The 23,580-nt window shown below is 35.8% G+C and overlaps 1 protein-coding gene across 9 annotated transcripts in view; it reads right to left on the reverse strand.

Moving 5' to 3' along the window:
• The window catches only part of ZNF385B (zinc finger protein 385B), a 387,935-nt gene that overhangs the window by 14,468 nt on the left and 349,887 nt on the right, over window positions 1-23,580 (reverse strand). For all 9 annotated transcript variants that reach the window (XM_081052525.1, XM_081052524.1, XM_081052523.1 and 6 more), the window contains one exon: window positions 4,397-4,559. In XM_081052525.1, the coding sequence (XP_080908651.1) occupies window positions 4,397-4,559 (163 nt within the window). The remainder of the gene's footprint in view (window positions 1-4,396; window positions 4,560-23,580) is intronic.

A 23,580-nucleotide genomic window follows, 5' to 3' on the forward strand; every position in this document is an offset into this window, starting at 1 on the left:
ACAAATACTTAACTACCTAAGAATCTTCAGCCTTGCCTGGCAAGTTGCAGTTGTCAAATTCAAGGTGTAAGGGCAAAGATGGAGGTGGTTTAATTTTTTAAATTGACTTTGAAAGTCTTAATGATATATGTACATTTCATGAAAATATGAGCCTTAGTACAATAGTCTGTTCTCTTTAGACAGATGGGACTCAATTTATGTTCTACATGATGTACCCCAGAATTTCAGACTTAAGATGCTTGTCATAAATATAGTTAATCTATTATTTTAGGAGGGATACTAAATCTCGGCCTCCTGGATTTGGATATATGTATGCCAAATTTATGATGGCGCTTTTCTATGAATGACAGATGCTGCCGAAGCAGAAAACTATCATTTTCTTCTACTCAACAGAACAAGGTCCTCCTGGAGACAGAAAGGGGGAAGGTGCGGTTCCGAGACCTTGCTAGCTAACCGATGGAGTCCTGCGGCCGTCAGCGGAAATGAGAAGTTGTCATTTGGAAAACTTGGCCCCATTTGTAACAAGACATAAAAACTGTGAAACACACAGGGGAACCCATAAAAATGACGAGGAGAGGGTCTGCATTTGTATCCTTGACAGAAAAACTCTTCAACAAAATTGAAAGCGCTCTTTCATAAAGCCACAGGGTACCCGTAAAAAGCTAAACTGCAGCCATTCTAGGCAAATCATGATCTACTAGTTGATAATTGCTCTGGGTTTACACCCAAGAAATTGCCACCATGCAAAAGCACAATATACTGAAAACTAAAATGAGTTGTTTTGAGGTAGCCTATCTTCTTTCCTTCCTTCTTAGGTCTTTTCTGACACTGCCATCTCACAATCTCCATGTTATGTTCAGGGGTACGGAATAAATAAAACAATCTCCATGTTGCCAGTGGAAATATTTTAGATGGAATGATGCAAAATGCTATTGAAAATGTGGACAGTGTTCAGGACAACCCAACTGGACCCTTGAAGAGGCTGTTCAAGGCTCCTGCCATGTTGGTGATGCCCTTCCAGTGTTGACCTCTATTTCAGTCAGTATATTTGGCTTAGACACATAGAGTCTACAATTGTCAAGCTGGAGCTTTTGAGAACATCTGTCATTTATCTGAAATGAATGTTTTCATTCAAACTTGCCCTTGAAAAGATTTGTAACTTCTAAAGCTTTGTTCTATTAAGGTTAAATGCTATAGACAACATACTGCATAGGAACGAAAGATTACCAATAAAACAAAGCCTTAATGGCCCTTTCAATGCCATAGCTCCTACTGAAAACATATCAACAGTCATTAAGCTATTTAAAAGTCATATATGGTCCGACTCACTAATTCTTTAAAGTGTTTTAGTGGCCTGACTTTGCCCATTGGGATTCTTGCATTTACTCTCCCAAGTCAGAGAAGTTTAGAAGTAATGGGACTAATGGGATATGCATGGAACAAGAAGCCTTGAGTTCCTGTTATGATTATTGCGATATGAGTTGTGAACCTCCCATAAGCCATTTAACTCTTCCGAGACCCAGGTTCTTTGTTGTTACCAAATTTTTGAGAGTACCTTAAAGGTGGTAACCATATATTACTTTTCTTTATAGTCTGAATATCCAACACAATAATAATAATAAAAAAAAACATGCTAGGTTGGAAGTTGAGAGCAAGAAAATGTCTTTCTGTTCACTGCTGCACCCCAGCATCTGGCAAAATATAGATTGACTATACTATTTGATATAATAATATATATTTGTTGAGTGAATGAATGGATATAAAGTTGAGTGAATAAATGGATAAAAGGTCCCACAATGGGGACCTTGCCTCAGTTTGCTATCTTGTAAACTGGAGATAATATTTGACCCTAATATCTGGTAGATCTTGGTTAAAAATCAATGAAAGATAAATACTAATTTCAGCCCTACCAGTTACAGGGGTGTTGAGATGATCATATGCAAAACACTTGTGTATGTGACTGGATTTTGTAAACTGAACAAATTGAAGGTGTTTCTATTGTTATATTTCAAGCAGAACATGCTGGTTCCATCATCTTTGCTCTTAATTGCATTTATAAAAATATCGAAAGCATTCTAAATCATTCCATCTGCTTTCAGCTGTTTAGATAGCAGCTGATTAAAGCCTGTTCAGCTCTAAATAGCTTTATACACTTTGAAGAACTAGAAATGTATTTTTCTCATCTCGGTATTGAATTAATTCTTGTAAAAAAACATCTTCTGCTAAAGACTAGACATATGGACCATTAGAATGACTATCACAATATTTTATCATTAGATTGATTATCACAATATTATTTTCAAAAAATAAGGTTTTTCAAAGACTCTGTGTTTTTCTGTTTTTTTGTTTTTTGACCCTGTTATGAGTGGTTAAATGTTGTCACAAAAGAACATTCAATTTGATGTATGGGGCATATTATCACAGGGAGGTGTACTGTCATATGGCATTATGACACTTGAACTCCAGGGAGAAATTTGGGTAGAGTGTCTGGCCAATATGTTCTCACCATCTTCCTGAAGCTGCCTACTTCTGGCTGTGTTTTGACCCCAATTCTCCCAAAACACATTTCTCCTCCCTCCTACCATGTTTTGAACTCCCATTAATGCACCATTAAAGATTGGGATAGATCCTAGGAGACCACAAAGCCAATTCTTTGGATTTTACATTTAATTCGACTCCAACTTCTAAAAAGTGAACAGGATAACTATTCTTACGTAACTGCCTTTAATAAAACATATATAATTTTTTTCTAATCAAGTGTATAATTCAAGTAATAAAAGCTTTGACAGAGTATTGTTTCATAGAGGCCACAATATCCTATAGAAAATGAAAACAAGCAGGAAGTCAGGAGATGACGGATTCTGTTCTTCCAAACATTGGGTAACCTCCAGCAAATAACTGCCACAATGGGGACCTTGCCTCAGTTTGCTATCTTATAAACTGGAGATAATATTTGACCCTAATATCTGGTAGATCTTGGTTAAAAATTAGTTAGATAATACAGGTAAAAAGGCTCTCTTCTTTAGAAGGTGAGAAGTGTGATACAATAATCCAGTATTGATTATTTCTTCATCAGATCACATGATTTAGTCATTCTCTCACACAAATAACAAAAAAAATCTTTATTACCAAATTTGGGTTACCTCACTCCTTCAAGGCAGCAGAGCTTTTGGAACCAGCATTTATGGCACCTAATTAACAATGGTCCCTTCCTACATAGTCTTTTTGTCTGACTAGGCTTTTCTGAATCTTCCTCTTACAGTAATGGATTTGTGCCTTCCCAACGATCCTGGGAAGCCACAGGAAAGCGTTATGAAGTCTTCCTCAAATTCTACAATGTTTGAAGAGAGTCAGAAGTGTGTGTGTGTGTGTGTGTGTGTGTGTGTATGTGTGTGTTTGTGTGTTTGTGTGTGTGTGTTTGTGTGTGTGTGTGTTTCCAGTAACAGAGAGGTCTAGGTCTCTAAAGAGAGAGTCAAACAGAGAAAGATATATTCTCTTAGTCTCCTTTAATAGACACTGGTCCTCAACTAGTTACTAAAACAGCATGACTCATCCGTCCTGGACCCAGAGGGGCAGATATAAGTGTGCGAAAGCCTATTAAATTTATCCAATTTCATGGCATACATGCTAGAAAAATGGCTTTTTTTCTCTTCTCTCTGAGTCATTTAGTTTGAACCTACTCAGAAAAACTGCTGATTCACTAGGACTGTGAAATATGGACACTTCTTAAAGGAGACTTCCACTAGTAGCCATTTCCAATATAAAGTTCTTCTGTTAGTCAATTAATAACTTTGTAAATAGTTCCCTTAAAATTCTTGAGTTCATTTGTAACTCTGAGGGGAACTCTGTAAAGATCTTCAAAAATCAAAATCTTTTATTATTGAGCACATTTTCAGATTAATTTAATAATGCCACTCTCTCAGAAAACTGCACCGTTTTGCTCCCCCATTCCCTTTCACTGCAGTAAAACAATATAAAAAGTCTATCAGTAAACAAATTTAAGAATTCCTGAAAAAGTCTATAGTAAAAACTAAATATAAAAAGAGTAGAAAGGAATAATAAACTCAGCATTTTGGATCCATTTCTTGATGTTTGTCTAAACACATTGTGACCAAGGAGCCTCTACTTATTTTCATGCATATATATGTATATATATGTATATATATATATTTCCACGCACATATATACTTAAATGTATATATTTAACAACATGGAATGGTAACATATCCAGTACTTAGATTCCGTGCACACATATAACCTCCTGTGAAGGAAACATATTAATATTATAAAAACGAATCATGGAGAAAACATGCGACAGCTGAGCAAAGGAGAGTGGGGTTGGGGCAGGAGACCAGGAGGAACACAAAGAATGTAAAGAACAAAAAGTGTCATTGACCTGATTTGTCAGAGCTGTTGCCTGTGATTGGCGTGATGGAGCAGCTGGGATTAGCCTTTGCGCTGTCCTTGGAAGAAACCATTTTGGGTTTATTTTTCGTTGCCTCTAGTGCTTTGACCTTCTTGGCATGTTTACTTCCTTTGTAGTGGGCCTCGGCCTGGCTCTACAAAGGAGAACAAATCAGGCTCATTTTTTGCTACTTACAAACACCACAATGGATGATCATGCAGGAAAAAAATACATTCAATCATAGGCACCACACACATTTACAACTCAGCACTCAACTACATTTTGGTATTTCGTGAAGTGGTAGACCAGTATGTAAGAGGTTTTTGCATATTTAAACCTTTTGTACAACACAGAGGACCTGTATCTTTCAAAACCAGACACTACTTGAGTGGACAATAGGGCCAGGGCAAAACTATGACGAAGGTAAGCTTTGTCATCTGAGCCTTCCGCCACTGTCCTTTGGGGTTACTTTTCAAACATTTGGCTGACAGCAAGCTGCTTTGAGTGTCCTACCCGGACATGTCCTTCTACAACCATGACTTTTGTTTCCCTTCAGGTAAAAACCTGTCTGTGCTGCATCTACTTTCTTCTGGATTCTGCTCTGAGAGCAAGTGATGTGACAAAGCAACTTTCAAGTGAGTGGAGATGGTACTACATTTTGGAGGCCTCTACATGTGTTTCATGCATCCTTTTGATGATTCCAGTTCTAACAACAGATGATATGAGCCACAAAGTGGGTAGGGAAAATCCTTGTCTCTGATCTCAGGTGAGATTCTGAAGTCAAAGCAGTTAGTGGTACATTCACATATACGTAAAGCGTAGGTGGAACTGTGACTTCAATACTAGATCAAAAGGAAGAGAAGCGCTCGAGACAAGTGACTACTAAAAAATATTCAAAAGACAAAAACAAATTACAACAAAACAAGAAAACATTTACTGACATCAGGAAAATTCCTCTCTGCCTAAAGAACAATGATTTTATATTTTTGGCATCAAGTACTAACACACATATTAACAAAAGAATAGGTATATTCACTTCAATTTCATTTTGAATAGACTCTGAAAATATAAACACTCAATTGGCAAAAATAAAAACACATGTAATATGGCATGTTAGCTTACTTATAAAAGTGAAATGGATGATAAACCTATCATATAAAACACGTTTTTGTGAGGTGATTTCTAAAGTAATAACTTTTTAACATCAGTTCTCCTTATATATATAAGATGATTATACCAAGGTTTTTATTCATTTTCCTCAGCAAGCAGAATATAAGTGGTGTGTGTGTGTGTGTGTGTGTGTGTGTGTGTAGGCTGGTTGGTAGGTAGGCAGAAGTGACAATGGACAGAATGAGCCAGGTCGTGATTCCATGTTTCAATAAAAGATATACAAGTGATTTTCCTAGTATATAACCCGGATCACACAAGGTCAGTGACCTTGTATTAACTGTACATTGTTCCTAACTTCCTAAATATCTTTTCATAAGTACCATTTTAGATTGTCATTGACTTATCATTGCTCTTGTTTGGTTTGCTTAAGTACTTCTCATTATGTGCTCTGTCAAGTTAAAAAAAAAATCCCAAGGGAGAAGAAAAGTATGGCATTATTGTAAGTCTTTTATTTACTACCAACCAAGAATGGTTAAGTCCAGCTAATGTAGTTGAGTAGACATAAATTTAAAAATATATATAAATGTATAAATTGATAACGTGAAGTGATAACAATAATGACTATTATTATTAGACCTCTACCAAGCATAGTTCTAAATGTATTACATGTATTAGCTCATTTAATTCTCATAATACTCTGTTAGGTAGGCTTATTAGTCAGCACTTTACAAATAAAACACTGGGCACGGAGAAGTTAAATAACTTATGAAAAGTCACACAGATAGGTATAGAAGCCATTTTGCAGATCTGAAATGCTTACACATGTATCCCTATTTAACTGTATACCTACACAGTTCACATACACATACTCACACTCAGATGACATTGTAATTTTATTAGAAGTGAAAAAGTACACACAAAGAAAGCACACTGCTTTTAATGACTCAGTGAAAGATTATGTTTTAACTGAAGGTTCTATGAGTAAGGAAAATCTACTTAATGCATGGGAAATACACTAGCATAATATACTAGGCCTGACCCTTCTGGTGAGTAGCAAGAAACTCCCACTCTTTAGATATATAACAATCTCTACAAGATATTAGGAGATTTTCTAGCGTCAGGAGATTGCCTCCTCTTTCCAACTATACCATATAGTGTAGTACTACTTTTGTGCCCTTTGGCTAAAGAAACATATGGTTCTCAAAATAAAACCTCCTAGCACAAGATAAGCAGAGTGTCACTTCCTCATTACTATTTCCTGTCATCACTGCAGAGAGTTAACAGCATCAATTAGCACTTGGGATAAAGATCCAGCTAGATCCATTGGAAGCCGAGATGGAAAGAATTCTCCATAGCCACTTTCTTTTTGAGTTCCAGGGCTGGAAGAGAAGTCCAACGAGGGTTCTTAGCTTGTCCTGACCATTGTTTGGGAACGATCAGGGAAAAGGCAGTGGCGGGCAGCGCTCACTCACATCTGGCACCCCTCCAACTCCCCTGTGGTATTCTTGGTAGTAGCACTTTGCTATCCTCAGGGCTGTATCAGAGGCAGTGTAAACAGCTTCTAAATCTTTGGCAAATCTTCAAACGAAACTGAGACACTGTTAAATAGTAACACGATTTAACTGGACTTCATTGTTTAGGAATCTCCTTAATTGAGGAGTGAAAGAAACAAGGATAAGAGCCAGAAAACCTATGAACTAGGCAAAACAATCAAGTCCAATAGACAATGGCTCATCTCACTTCTAAAGACTTGGTTGACCACACTGACTTACTTTACATCTCAATGACAACTCAATATACACATGTTTGTCTAGCACTAATGGCTTGTTTTCTGCTTCCCTGCCAAAAGTGCTGCTGTGCCCCCAACTAGAGTGATCAAAGAAATCTCTTGCCAAGCATTGCTAGAATTAGAGTTACCTAAACCACCATACTGACCTCCATACAAGAATTCGTTGCTATGTAGGTTCTTCTCTCAGGGGTCACTGTAGTAGTTACCTGACCACCCACTGGTAGAAGAATAGCTTTGACAGAAAATGACATCCTGGAATCTTTTTCTTCCATTCATGTCCTTTGTTGCTAATACCATTCACTTTCCCAAATCCTCTACATCTCTAGGGACCCTACTGGTCCAAACAAAAAAGATAAATGATGAGATAATGTATTGCTTTAAAAAAATGTACTAATGTAAAATTCTAAAATTCACTGTTTTCCCTTTTCTGATTTTTACCTTATTTCTAATTTGTGCTTCAGAGAAGTGGTTAGGATCTTGAAACTTGACGTTAAACTGTGTTCATTTTGTCCAGAAAGGACAGCCAAACTCAAACTCACCAAGTGGCTGGGAAGGTCAATGTCACTGGAGAAAGTCCTCAACTATTTATCAATAAAAACAATTTCTTTCTTTGGAATTTAAAAAAGAAATTAGAACTGATACCTTAATTCAAGAAACTACATCATTAAAACTACTGCCATCTTTTTTTTCTGAATGAGATGTCAATGTGTTAAGCAGTGTTACATGGGACATAGCAGAGGTCAGTTAATTTTCAGAAACACTTTATACACTAAAATGCCAAATAAAACAGATGTCAAATGAACTAACATAAAAATAGGCTAACCTAACAAGGGGAAAACCAGATTATTTACTCTACGAAGAATTATTTAGCATGTGTCATGTGCTACATATTGTGAAAGATTAAAAGCAAAGACCCCTACTTGCAAGAAAGGTAGTTGGAAGAAAAGACCAGAGTGCAAATAACTGTAACCCAAATCAGAGTGGAATTGTAAAATGGGAGGTAAAGAGCAGCAAAGGCATATGGGCCTCAGAGGACAGGTAAATCTCTTTGGATTGCAGGGGATCATGGAAGCTTCATGGAAAAGTGACATGAGAGCTGGGCCGCTTCGGGGGCAGGGTTCTCAAGTGGCAGTGTGGAGGGGGAGGGATGTAAGGGAAAGAGAACAGTGTGTACTAGGGCAGTGAACTATGGAATGTTCCCTGGGCACATCTGCCTTTCAGCATCACTAGAACACAGAGAGACACAAGGTACGATAGGGAAAGGCTGCCACGTTGTGTTAGCTCAAAAATTATTATCTCCTGTAAAACAGAAAACATGATAGAGTTCTAAAATTAAAAGAACCCATATGTTCCAGTTGTAGGCATCTTATATATATATGTGTGTGTGTGTGTGTGTGTGTGTGTGTGTGTGTATATATATGCATATATATATATATATATGATTATGAAGATGTTGCTTTTACATCACTTATGTTATCCTGTGCTCCAAACTATAATCCTATCTTAAAAGGACAATTAAATTATTCATATTGAAGCTTTAATAATTATTTGAGATAAAAGTGTAACACTTAAAATACTACAGTTAAACATATTAAGAAACAAATGAAAATTTACTGAGTAATAGCTAATTACTTGAATCTTTGCTTTAACACAAGGCTATTTTTAACCATTAAAATGCTCTTTGAATATACTTGCTGCACTTGACGCGATCACATACTCTCAGAGACAAAGCTCCAACATAAGAAACATAAGATGTACTAAGGAGAAAGGCATACTTCATCCAAAGACTGCTAGCAAGTCTTTCTGCTGTTATTTGCAATTATAAGACCTGCAATATCAGTAATGACATACTACTGGCTTTGATAGTCACTTCATTCAATCCACATCTACTGTGATCTGTTGAAAACAAAGTCTGGACAAAATTATAACCATTATGAGAGTTCTAGCTTCAAAAGATACAATGTCTTTGCTAATTTCCAATTTATAGCTATATGAAACACTCAGGTTGTTATGGCTTGTCCAGAGTCGCCACATTGCATAAACGCTGGTGTTGGAGGTGCCACTCACGTATAGTGCAATGCATATGGTGTCCTACGGATTCCTGAAAGGACAGTTATGACTGTGGCATTTCATATTTACAAGCTTTACAGTAGATATGTGAAAACCCATCAACTCCAAATATTTCTGTATTACTAAAGAGAAAAGTGGTTGCTTTTAGGAAGAAAACGAGTGCACTTTAGACAGCTAATTCTCTTTGGGCCTAATTTAGATTCTATCAAATATCACAAGACAGGAGTAGAGTTCTTGGGTTGCACCTGATTTAAAAAGCCACCATTTGACTACATGAGTAGCACATTATAATTGTCCACATTATAAAGCAAATTAAATTATTTCTTAAAATACCAAGATCTTTAAGTGGGCTTCGAGTTAGTTTTTCCAATGCAGCTTGTTAGTCAGCTAAGAGTCTTGATGCTTATGTTTCTGGTGCATAATTTATTGGTGAAATTACTTTACACAGGAAAACACGGAGAAGCTATACATGGATCTAAAATTTGACAGAATTTACATGGTGAAATAGAAAAACACTAAAGTTTGGAATACAGCAAACAGTGGCTTTAAAAAAATACTTTTTAAAAATAAAAATATTTATTGTAGAGCTCCAAGATATCAAAATTTTGCCTTATTTTCCAAGTGAGTTTACATTTCAGTTATGTGAAGGTGATTCTTAATTTTAGGTGATTTCCAGCAATCTAAGACTCTTTCCCTGGATAACCAAACATATTTTCAGTTTAGGATTGAGTAGAACAGGCATAAAAGAGAGTTATTTGAAATTGGCCATACCAGCTATGATCTGAGTCCCAAATTCTTTCACTTGTTCAATTCTGTTTTCAATGCCTGTTAGCTCCTCAGTTTCAAATTAGGCCATAATTTAAAATTATATCCTTTTAAAAACAAATTGTGGGTAAAGTTCATCCCAGAAGACTAATTTCTTAATTCTATTCTTAAATACTACAAATGATAGAGACTATTTTGAAAATGATTTTCCACCCTAACAACCTAATGGAAGTAGATTTATGTGGATTTTTCAATGTACATAATAGATTATGAGTTTTAGTTAATGAAATTTCTTTAACATTATCACAATTTAGTTAAGAATTCAGCAAAAAGTACTGACATGCTTATCCTAAGAAAATAAGACTGCTTACGTCTCCATTTTACATTACACTACAATTTTTGAAAGGTGTATTTATTTTGTTTTCTGTGTTGGGAGGTCATCATTTTACATTACAATTTTTGAAAGGTGTATTTATTTTGTCTTGTGTGTTGGGAGGTCAATATCTGAGTCAATTTAATGTTAAATGTATGTGTAAAGTCCTAGTATGTGCTGAGTTTAACTGAGGCAAAATGAAGTAAATTAACCCTACAGAAATATGCCCTTAATCTTTCTCCCAAATCTTAAGGGGGTGTAAATCATGAATTCCACACAGAATGACTTGATAAGCCATAGTCTCTAGGTTATTACGTCCAAAGTGGAAAAACCAGTGCTCTGTACACTAACAATTCTGACTATGAAATAACATTGGTAATTTATTGGTAATTTATGAAAAATATCTCATTTTTTCAAAGAATTATTAATATGGGAACATAACCTGTTAGAACTTCTAAATCTTAGAATTTTTATGATACATATGGATATCATCTTTTATTTTTATAATAGGCTCCTAATTACAAAACATTAAGGATTTGTTAATAATTACTTAATATTATTGAGTCATTTATTTTATGATTTTCCGAAAAGTATTTAAAAGTGAAAATTATCTACTTCTCACAAATTAATTTCACATTTTATATTAAACTGGGAAATTTTACTTGACAATTTCCAGCTACCTTGAAATATAAAGAAAGTTATCTCAGTTTATAGTGATTTCACAGTTACATCCCAGATTTATAACATGTTCGAGAGTGCTGCTATCTTTCAGTGGGAAAATGGATTGCCATTGTGTGCTTTATAAGAGCGATTTTTGTTACTCAATGATAAGTAATGCAATATAATTCAAGGCCACACATTAAAGTTGTGACTCTACAGTGAACTAATTCAAGTCTTCTGATGGTCTTTTAAATTAGGCTTCCAGGCTTCTACATAGTAATTTTTAATCATCCTAGAAGGTATTGCATTTACTTCCATTTCCATATTAAAGAAATTTAGATAAATGATACATAATAAACCTAAAATTAGAATTTGCATTGTGTCTCCTTATATTTGACATATAAGATCCTTGTTGTAGACCAAAGTGGCAAAGTAACTTTGAAAAGGCAATGCTTAGAAAATTGGTTAAAGAATGGTGTTAGTAATATTTTATACATGTTTAATATATTATTTATCATTACTCATTTGAAAACCTTTTATAATTTAGGTTTTTGTAAACTCATATCCCAAACCCCTAAACCAATTTTTAAAACCAGTAGATATTTTATAATTCACAATTAAGTGAATTATGTAAATGTGAAGATTGATACTATATCTTTTCAAAACATACAAATATAACTAAGAGAAAATAAAAAAAAACACTATATTTTTACTTAGCCAACCTGGGTCATGTTAAGGGTGTCTCTGTACTAAAGTATCAGATTAAACTAGAAGTTTTCATTCCAGAATAATCTGGTAGAATTTCCTCATTTATAAGAGATTGGTCTACTGGAGGCAAACTAAAATAAAAATGCCTATAACTTTGATTCACTAATAAAAACCAAAATATTTCAATATAATCTGTGAAATGCTAAGTGGACTTCCAGTTTCTGATTATGTGTGATATTTTCTAAAATTTCTGTTCACCAATAATAGTCACAACAAAGGTTGTTCATATAATATAGAATATATTAATGTGAACACTGTCCTACTCATCTTTGAGTCTACTGAAGCACCTGTTATATGGTACACATTCAATAAAGAGTGGGACAGAATAAGAAAATCCTTCTAAATATCGAAATTTAACAATGAGGGTCCACTCATTCTTTCATTCAACAAATATTTATTGAATACGTGTTACGTTCCAGGTATCATTCTAAGTACCTATTGTGGGATGCAGGTCTAGTGAAGCTTACATTCTAGTATGAGGGATAGAAATAGTAAAATAAAAATTTAAATATATTTTTTAAAAAGATTTTTATTAAAATATCCTAACATACAATATTATATTAATGTCAGGTGTACACCATAGTTATGCAACATTTATATACCTAAAGAAGTGATCACTATGATAAGTCCAGCAACCATCTGACATTGTACCATGCTATCACAATATTATTGATTATATTCCCTATGCTGTACATTACATTCCTATTTCTTATTTGTTTTATACCTGGAAATTTGGACCTCTTATTCCCCTTTACATTTCTCTCCTTTTTAAATTTTTCAATTACAGTTTACATTCAATATTATCTTATATTAATTTCAGATGTACAACGTAGTGGTTAGACATTTATATAAATAATTTAAGAAGTGATCCGCCTGACTAGTACTATACATAGTCTGGCACTATACATAATTATTACCATATTATTATTTCTTATGCTTTACTTTATATCCTCATGACTATTTTGCAACTACCAATTTGTACTTCTTAATCCCTTCACCTTTTTCACTCAGCCCCCCAATAAATCTAGTACCTATCTGACACTATAGTTATTACAATATCATTGACAATATTCCTTGTGCAATACCCTACAGCCCCATGACTACTGTGTAACAACAATTTTGTACTTCTTAATCCCTTCCCCCTTTTCACCCACCCTCCCCCCAAAACCCCTCCCATCTGGCAACCATCAAAATGTTCTCTATATCTATGAGTTTGTTTCTGTTTTGTTTGTTTATTTTCTTCTTATATTCCACATATAAGCAAAAGCACATTGCATCTGTCTTTGTCTGCCTGACATACTCCACTCGGCCCAATACCCTCCAGGTCCATTTTAGATGGTAAGTGTTCAGTGAGAAGTGGTACATTTACAAATATGTTAGGCAGTACTACAAAAAAAAATTAAGAAAAGGTAAGGAGTATAGACTATGATGGGGTGTGGTGCCACCTCAAGTATCAAGAAGAGCTTTTCTTCTGAGGGAGCTGAATGAAATGAAGGAGTTAACTATATTTAGAAGAGCATTTCAGATCTTGGAAACAGCAATTGGCCATTGTAAGGATTCTGACTTCTATTCTGAGTAAATGGGAAATCCCAGCAGTGTTTTGAACAGAGGAGTAATCGTGTTTGACTTCTGTGTATAAAATGATCACTCTGGTTACTATGTTGAGAACAAGCTATGTGTCTATGGTGGGGAGGTTGGCCTGAGGCAAAATAGAAGATGGGCCATTATAATCATCCAGATAAGAGATGTATAGGGTTCAAAATCAAATCCCATTGGAGGATTAGAAAGGCTTCCAAAGAATGATTTTCTTAACCACTAATTATATTATTAGGCAGATCTACAATCTTTGGTCTTGAATCATTCATAATTTCTATAGAATTTTATTCATATAACCGTTGCTAACCATTACTTTTGTGTTTTAGAAGTTTAAATTGTATTCTTTTTTTTTTTTTGTCTAGGTAATACAACCACACAGTTTTAAAGTATTTTTAAAAATATACAGAGTGATAAGTCTTTCAGACTCAGAGACTCGGTGTCACTTTCTGTGTATCCTGGCAGAGATGATTCACATGCCCATCAAGCAAATATATTCATATTGATGTATTTTTATTTTCTTTCATTTTTAGGCAAATAGCTACATACCACATATTTGTCCTGCATTTTGCTTTTTCTGTTTAGCAATAGATTGTAGAGAATTTTAAAAATGAGTAATTAGAAGGTTTTCTAAATAGTTCCCATAGTCAACTACTAAATAGTTCCCATAGTCAAATTTGTAATTATGGATATATTATATGTTCTCCTAAACATATTTCTTGGAATCAGGAAACAAAATGTGCCCTTTACCCCAGGCTTAATAAAATGATATGAAAATTGGAGAAAAGAAAGGGCCTTTAGATGGATCTTCAATAATGAAAAGGATTTCAAAGGCAAGAAGAATATACTCCCAGTGAGGAGAAGACTATGATAAGAAATAAACATGTCTGGAAAAAACAATTTAGATTTAGGAAAATGTGAATAATTCAGTTTAAGTGAACCGTGGGTGTATGTAGTGTAGGAGTGAAAGGAAAGGTTAGAAAGGTAAGTGCCAGATTATTTAGGCCTTAAATACCAGGTAGTGGGACGGTGGTTAATAAATAGCATACTTAATTAGGTAGGTAATGAGAAGCCACTGAGGGCTTCTGTTCTAGCACAATCTAACAGCAACAAAAACTTCCTAGACAGAATGAAAAGACAGGACAGTAACTAGAAGATTCTTACCACAGCGAGTCCGGGAGTAATGGTTTTCTTAAATATACAGATTTCAAAAATCACGGGCATCATAAACCAAAATCAGAGCTTTTACAGAAAAGGAGCTATTCCTTTTATTAAGTCTCTGTATCTAAAAATGCTGTTCATTTTTGTCTTCCCCAGTGTCTGTTATCCCTTCTCTTTTTCACATTTATATTCAACTCCCTATCCTCCCAACCCTTTCTTATCATCAGTGTTTAAACAAGTTCAGATCTTCCCAACCCCCAAATAAACCATCCCTCAAACTGCATTCACCCCTAGCTTTTCACCCTATCATTCTGATCCTGTTCAGACTAATTTGTTAAATTAATTGTACATACATCTCCATTTTCTCTTCTCTAATCAGTCTATCTCAATCCCCTGAAATAGACATCACCAAGACATCAATGCCCTAAATCTCTCTAAAACCAAGAACATCTTTTATGCCTCATCATTCTTGACCAGGGAGATGCACCTGACCCTGCTGACCTCTCACTTCTTCTTTGGAAGGCACTCTTCCCCAGGTTCCTTCCTAGTTTGGTGTCTCCTCACCTTCATTTCAGCACCATTTGCAGGCTCATCCTCCCCTGCCCAATCATTGAATGTTGATCTATTCTAAGGCTCAGTTTTAGGTCTTCTTGTCATCTCACTCCAGTCTACTCCTTATTCAATCTCACCCACACTACAATTTCCTCCACCATCTCTAAACCAACATTTCCTGTTTTCTATCTCTCTAGTCCAGATCTCTCTTCTGAGCTCCAGACTCAGAATATCCACTTGAATATCTCAAAACCCCTTAAACATAAATTCAAAACCAAACTTAGCATCACTTGTCTCTGCTTTGCTACCCAAACTATATAGTCCTCTTCTAGCATTCCTTTTCTGCCAATAACATCACTCTACATCTGCTATAAGAGCCAAATCATTGTCACATTCTCCCAACACCTCCACATTCAATCAGTCGTAAGTCCTCTAGATTCTACGATCTAAATATTTCTCTAATCAAACCAATTCTTTACATCTCAACCACAGCCACCTTGGTCCAAACTGCCATCATCATTTGCCTGGGCTACTGCAGTAGCTTCTTTAATGATCACCCAAACCCCTCCTGCTCTCTTACTATCTGTTTTCCACACAAGGGCCAGAGTGATATTTTTAAAATGCAAATCTGATCATGTTGTTCCTCTGTTTAAAATTCTCAGTGCCTTTTCACTGTTTTTGTTTTTTGTTTTAAAGTCTAAAAAGCATCATATTCAAAACTTATCCAGCTAATCTGTACCTCCCTCTAGTTTCATATGGTAGCAGGCTCTCTGTTATTCTCTGAAGAACTAAAAGAGAGCGTGGCTGAAATATAAGTATAGTGTTATCCTTTAACACATGCTTAAGATACTATCCCCTTTCTCCTTTCCTAGTTAATACCTATTCATCCTTTAGAACCCAGCCCAAACATTACTTCCTTAAGAAGGCTTCCATGATGCCCCAGACTTGGTCATATCCTACCTTGTTGAATTCTTCCCTTCATAGTACTTTCTCACAATTGAAACATTATTAAGTCTTACAATTATTAATGTATATCTTCCCCCACTAGACAATAACCTTCACTAAGGTGTGTACCTATAAGATGTTTGCACTTTATCTCTTGCACTTGGCACACTGCCTGAAACATTCTAGGTGTTTCATAAATACTGAGTACATGGATGAATGATTGAAAAAATGAATGGAGAAGAAATCTTTATTACTTGACAACAGAATTAAAGTAGGGTAAAGGAAGACATAATAATAATTGGCATTTACTCTAAAGATTTCAGGCCTAAATGACAGGGAAAATGGTGAAACGATTAATAAAAATATGCAGTTATGGTAAGAAGAGAAAATTTTGCAGAGGAAAATGAGAATCAGTTTGGGCTCGAGGGCTACACAGTGAAGAGGTCCAACAAACAACTGGAAATACAAGTGGTAGGTGAGGAACGAGTGTGGGGCTGGAAATATCCATTTGGGAAGTACATGATAAAATGATGAATGAAACCGTGGGGATATATGAGATTCCTGAGGAATTAAATACAGAGAAGAGAAAACTATCTTGAGAAACAGCAATATTTAATAGGTAAGATGAGGAAGAAAAGTAGGCGCAGGATACAGAAAAAGAACACTAGAAAAGCTGGATATACAAGAGAGCAATAAAATATAGAGGTCAAGTGAAGTGAAAATTCCAGAGGAAAAATAATTAAAAATACAGACACAAACAAAGAGGAACTTTGAGAGTCTTACTGAAGAACAATAACATCTTATATACTAAAATGCTTTTCTGTAATTTCAAAACAACCTCATAAAATAACTGGAAAATAACATGTTCTTGTGTCCTGGAAGAATATTTGATAATGCTGCACAGAAAGTGTAGTGGTAGCCATGCTTGTGTGAAATAAGGAGCCTATTTATAGCTACTGCGCCAAGAAAAATTATAGTGTTTCAACCATCACTTGAAAGAGCTGAGGAATGCAGAGCCATAGTGAGAACACAGCTGCCAGGAAGACTGCAAACACGATGTCAGGTTACAAAAGTTACTCTGAATTCAATAATAAAAATAGTGACAAATAGTTACCATTAATTGTTTGCTATGTACCAGGCACTGGGCTTACGTATTTTAGAGACAGAATCTCATTTCATCTTCATAAAACCATGTGAGGCAAATATTATTAGCCCACGTTTACAAAGACTCTGGAAAGTAAAGTAATTGTCCAATATCTTACTGCCAGAAATGGAAGTCCTTCGATTCAAACCCAGGATTAAAAGATTAGGCTCTTAACCACACCGCTGCAGTGAGCCCCAAGCTCAGGGTCCAAACAGCCTCCACTGGGGAAGATCTAAAACAGAAAAACAGTCTCTCTCCCTTCGCTCCTCTGGTAAAAGATGACCTTCGTTTCCTTCGAGAGAATGATCTAGAGGTGAAAACAGGTCTGGGGATGTGGTCGTTAGGTCATATTTATAGAAGTTATAGTTTTCATTGTAGAGAATGAATTCAACAATTCTCAATCAATCCTTGGGCTGTGATAAATTAAAGATAAAAAGAAATCCCATTTAGGACCATTTATGCACTGAAGAAATATATCTGTGCTGTGATGGGTACCAGGGAGACAGTAATGCACAAAACACAGTCCCTATCCTTATGGAGCCAATAATTGTGTGTGTGTGTGTGTGTGTGTGTGTGTGCGTGTGTGTGTGTGTGTGTTTGTGCTGGAAACAGATATTAAACAGTTACATGAATAAAGATATCTTTATAAACTGTGATACATTTCATAAAGGAAAATTACTGGGTGTTATAAAATTATTGTTGGGAGTGGGGCTAGTTTAAACTAGGGGGTATAGAAAAGCTTCTCTGAGGAAGAGACATTTAAGGTGAGACCTGAAGGAGGGAAGACTAGGCCCAAAGCGGGAAAGGCAGAAGTTGCTTGGCAGATTTACAAAAATAAAAGAAAGCCATTGTGGCTGAGGCCTTGTAAACAATGGGGTGAGTGGCAAGAATGGGACTACAGATGTGCATAATTGTAAGAAACCTGAATTCTGAGGATGCTTGGTGACTAACAGAATGAACATTTTGGTATCAGAGTACTTCCTGATTCCTCAAAATTCTTGACTTGCTTCCGCCCATGACTGATTAGAAGGAGGGGATTGAAGCAGGAGTCGCCAGCTGGTGTGATTTTTGGGGTCTGGAGTGTGACCAGTCTTAATGTGGAATGGGCAGATTCATAACAGACCAATTGTTCACTTACTGTAAAATACAATGGTTTACTCACTATCTATTAAGTCAGCCCCATGTCAGAACACAGAATCTGTGATATATCGATTATTCAGTTAATTTGATTAGTGTGTATAACTAAATTGGATAAATCATCCCTTAAAAGAATGTCTCTCTGGCTTGAAATATAAATTTTATATATGTATTTCCTAAGTTAAAAGATTTGACTCAAAGATTTTCAGAAAAATTCTAAGTCACAAATACATCATTTGCTTTAAAAGAGAGAATAATATTAAATATTACTAAATGGTTATAATTTTTACATTAATTAATCATTAATGTAGACTAATTTGGGTGAAAGGCATAATGAAATGGTAAAAAAAAGTTTAAAAATTAAAACATTTTTGAAGATGAATAAATTAAATGTATAAATTAAATCTTAAAAAGAGATTGTTGGTATTTTTAGTTTATAAGTGCACATAGGGCATTTTAGTTGCTGTTAATTGATAATTGTTAGGTACCAGAGATTCTTTGGTGATATATCAAAATATATGAGAATTATCTTAACTCATATCATTGCTTGTATTTTAATATTTTAATGACTGCTTTTAAAATATTTACGTAAGCTTTTAAAAATTGGTTCTGTTGGTATTCTATATCTCTATGCTTTAAACACCTTTGCAACATTCATTTGCATTTTTCTTTGAAGAAAGAATTTGACCAAACTAAAGTTCAATTCAGTCTATACCTGAATTATCACAAATCCCTAATTACGGTAGACAGTAAAAATTAATAAGAATTTACTGCAATTATAAAATGGAAATTTATACAAAGGCAATTATTCAATGTCTAGGTCTTTAGAAAACTAGCTTGAAGAGAATGTCTTTCAGATATTCAAACTTTGTACTTTTTAAATCTACATCTGCAAATTCGGAATTCTATTCTAGCATTTTACAAATATAGACATCTATCATTTTCCCAGCATTTACAGATGTTAATGAATACCCCCTCCTATGACCATCTGTGTAAATGTATTAATTAAATCTTAAAAAGAGATTGTTGGTATTTTTAGTTTAAAAGTGCATATAGGGCATTTTATTGGCTTAAACATTTTAAATTACAAAACTGTAGAAAATAACCTAACTACCCCTTTAGCAAATATATCCTTTTCCAATGATATATGAGAAAGCCAATAAAATTCATAACATAAACAAATAAATCATCACATAAAAGGATTCCATAGGTGTCTATCAAATAATATAGAATGTTAGGTCTTTCCAGACCAAAAACCAGGTAACCATGTCAAGTTCAAAGTTTAGAAATAATGAAAGCTACATTTCAGAGAAAACTTAGCTGGCATTATCAAACATAAAAAGGCAACTATGTGGTGATTATCAGTATAAGTCAGCAGTACACATCTCCCATGCTAAATGCAATGTATTTAAAGCAGAACTAAACAAACAAAACAAAACAAACTCATAGAGAAAATAAACCAATGGTTGATAGGTGGTGGTGGGGGGGAGGTTGGGGAGCTGCTTACAAAAGGTGAGGGGAGAAGGGATTAAGAAGTACAAATTATGCTAAGTGAAATAAGTCAGATGGAGAAAGACAAATACCATATGATCTCACTTGTATGTGGAATCTAAAGAATACAATAAATGAACAAAGTTATCAGAAATATAGAGGAAAAACTGAGGGTTGCTAGATGGGAGGGGGGTGGGAATGAGGGAGAAGGTGAGCGGATTAGAAAGGACAATCGGTAACCACAAGATTGTCATGGGGATACAAAAGACAGTTTGGAGAATATAATCAATAATGTAAAGATTTTGTAGGATGTCAGATGGGCACATGTCTTATTAAGGAGATCACTTCATGGATGGTGTAGATGCCTGATCACTGCACTGTACACCTGAAGCTGAAGCTGAATAATAATGAATGTCAACTATAATTTCATATACATATATATATATATATGGTCACAGGATGTGGAGTACAGCATAGAAAATAGAGTCAGTGGAACTGTAACAGCTATATACGATGTCACAGGGGTAGTAGATTGGAGGAGGGGGTTATCACTTTGTGAGGAGTATAAATGTCTAACTATTACATTGTTTTGTACACCTGAAACTAGTAATAAAAAAAAGAAAATTCTAAAAACAAAACAAAACAAAAAGGAAGTACAAATTGGCTGTTACAAAATAGTCATGGGGATGTAAAGTACAGCACAGGGATAATAGTCAATAATACTGTAATAATTATGGTGTCAGGTGGGTACTAGACTTATCGGGAGGATCACTTTGTAAGTTATATAAATGTCTAACCACTATGTTGTACCCCCAAAACTAATATTGAAAAACATTAAAAATATTTTTTTAAAAAGCAGAACTAGAATTCCATTAACAAAGATTAACAAGCATTACTGTAGTGGTATACCAAAAGTAGTATTGTCCACCTTCAGGAAATAAGAAGTTGCACTGTCTGCAGATAACTTAAATACAATAAAATTGACTAAAGATCAGTCTGCTTTTTATTATCAATAAAAATTTGGCAATTTTAAACTTAGCCTTTAAACTTACCTTGAAAAAAAATAATGTTGGTGTAAGTTCGAAACAATTGCTGTGGTTACAGTTGAATTTTAATAATATATATGTAAACTTAAAATTAGCACATTTGTGTTAATTATCTTTTAATTAATTACATTAAACAATACAGACAACTTGCAGTTATATCATCAAAATTCCAATTCATAAGGAGTCTGCTACATCTATTTATTTCAAAAGTAAGTTTCCTAAGGGTTGAGAATCATTTAAGTTTCTTTCGGATGCAGTTCCAGTTTGCAAACCCTGTACCACTCATATTCTAGCATTTCAATAGTTGATTTGAAATATGAAATGTGATTATAGAGACAGAGTAACAAAGTAACAAAACTTGAGATACTTCAATTCTCTCATTTTACATGACTTCTTAACAATTTTTGTGTTTGAAATTTAAGAGTGAGACAGACAGTGACAACTGTGAGGTGTACTCTTCATGCTTAATAAATATAATGTAGCTTATAACATATTTTACTGACGTTGGCTAATATCTTTAAAATTGAAATTTATTTTTCTTTATAAGTTACTATATGCTTTAAAACTAGGGAACTAAGAAGAAAATAAAATGTCAGTGGTATAATTTAGTAGGTATGTAAATTATATCTTTGTGTAGTTTCGGTTTTTTAAAAATTCACTTACTTGTTACTGTAATGTTTTTAGTCATTACTGCAATAGAATAATATGTAGCTTTCAGTTTTTTTTTCTCATTTAAAAATACATTAATGTAGATAGATTCAAGATGATGGAGTAGATAAACACTGAGCATGTTTCTTTTCGTGAACACATTAAAATTACAACTAAATTATAGAACAATCAACCTGGAGAATCATCTGAAGTCCGGCTGAACAGAAGATTTATAGCTAAGGATATAAAGAAGAAGCCAAATCCAGAGTGGTAGGAAGAATGGAGATGCAAAACAGGCCCCAAACCTCTGTATGCCAGTTGAGAATCAGGAGGGATATCTTGGCCAGAAGGCTCCCCTTGGAAAGGGACCCGAGCCCCACTTTATGCTCCCCAGTCCAGAGAACTGGTGCAAGGAAGAGGAGCCTCCACAACAGCTGGCTGTGAAAAACAATGGAAATTCCCCCCCCCCCCCATTTGGGCAGGATGGAAGGCTGCAGGAAACCCAGGCATCCTTTTATACAACCCACCCACAGACTCTCTCACAGGCACTCACCCTGGGCTCCTGTGGGGGAGGAATAGTGATTCAGGGGATGTCAAAGGTATGTGGAGGGCAGACTGAGGAGTGTTGGTGGCAGACTGAGGTTTGTTGGTGTGGGGCGCGGGCTAGAGAACAATTGCTGTTTTCCCTGTGTAGGGTCCTTCTCCCATGAAGTTGGCTGGCAGATGCCATCTTTCTTGTGTTAAGCCCTCCTCTCACACAGCCAAAGTTGAATCTGATTGTCCTTGAATCTGATTGACCCATCCCCACCCAACTTCCCCAACTCCAAAGGCACTTTCTTGTGAGCAGCCAGCCCTGACCAAATTGAACTCTTTCTTGGAAAACTATTGCAGTCCATAGGCCCCAGGCGGGCAGTGACTGGCCTTGGTGTACTCTTAGACCTTGTTGAGTATCTCCAGGCTCAGCACTGGCACCAAACCAGAATCCACATTAACTTGGTGTCCACAACTCTTCCCACTCTAGTGATTCCCTGAGACCCTGCCTCACCTAACTTCCATACTGCACAGGGCTTTATCAGTGGCTGAATCTTAAGGGATCCGGCAAATGGCAGCAGGCTTCAGGCTGTCCTGGCTTTCCCAGAGCTACCCCAAGCCTGGTACTGGTGGCAGCCATCCTCACTTTGCAGCATGGCCTGTCCCAAATGCCTTCAGATCCAGCACAGAGAGTGATCAATCATGGATAACTTTCTATTTTCTATCAGGTAGTCCCTGGCTGGTTACAGGCAGTGGCTGACCTGGGCCTCCACCTGAGCAATCCCAAAGAGGCTCCAGAACCAAAACACCTGGAGGTTAGCTTCAGACCACAGCTGAGCACCACACAATTAGCCCAATAGGTGGCATACACAAAGTGCAGTCTCAACAGTCACCAGAGCCTGCTAGGGTGAATCCTACTCAGTGGAGTAAGCCCCCCATACAGCAGCTCGTAAGCCGTGGATGTGGTCAAATCCCATAGCCAGTCAGCCTCAGGGCTAATGCCACCCACTGATGTGCCAGTAGGAATCAAGGCTTAACTATAACAGGAGGATACACAGCACCCACACAAGCAACACTCCTGGAACACCCAGCTTGGGTGACCAGGGAGACTATGACAGGGCTCCACAGGGCCACCTGGCCGAGACTAGGAGACGTGGGATCTACCTCACACATAGAAACAAACAGAGAGGAAAACAAATGAGGAAACAAAGAAATACATCCCAAATGAAGGAACAGGAGAAAATTCCAGAAAAAGAACTAAATGAAATGGAGGCAAGCAATCTACCAGAGACAGAGTTCAAAACAATGGTTACAAGGATGCTCAAGGAACTTAGTGAGAACTTCAACAGAGAGACAGCCAGCATAAAAATGACAGAGAAACCACAAAAAAGA

Source organism: Rhinolophus hipposideros (assembly GCF_964194185.1).
Source record: "Rhinolophus hipposideros genome assembly, chromosome: 6".
Taxonomy (NCBI): domain Eukaryota; kingdom Metazoa; phylum Chordata; class Mammalia; order Chiroptera; family Rhinolophidae; genus Rhinolophus; species Rhinolophus hipposideros.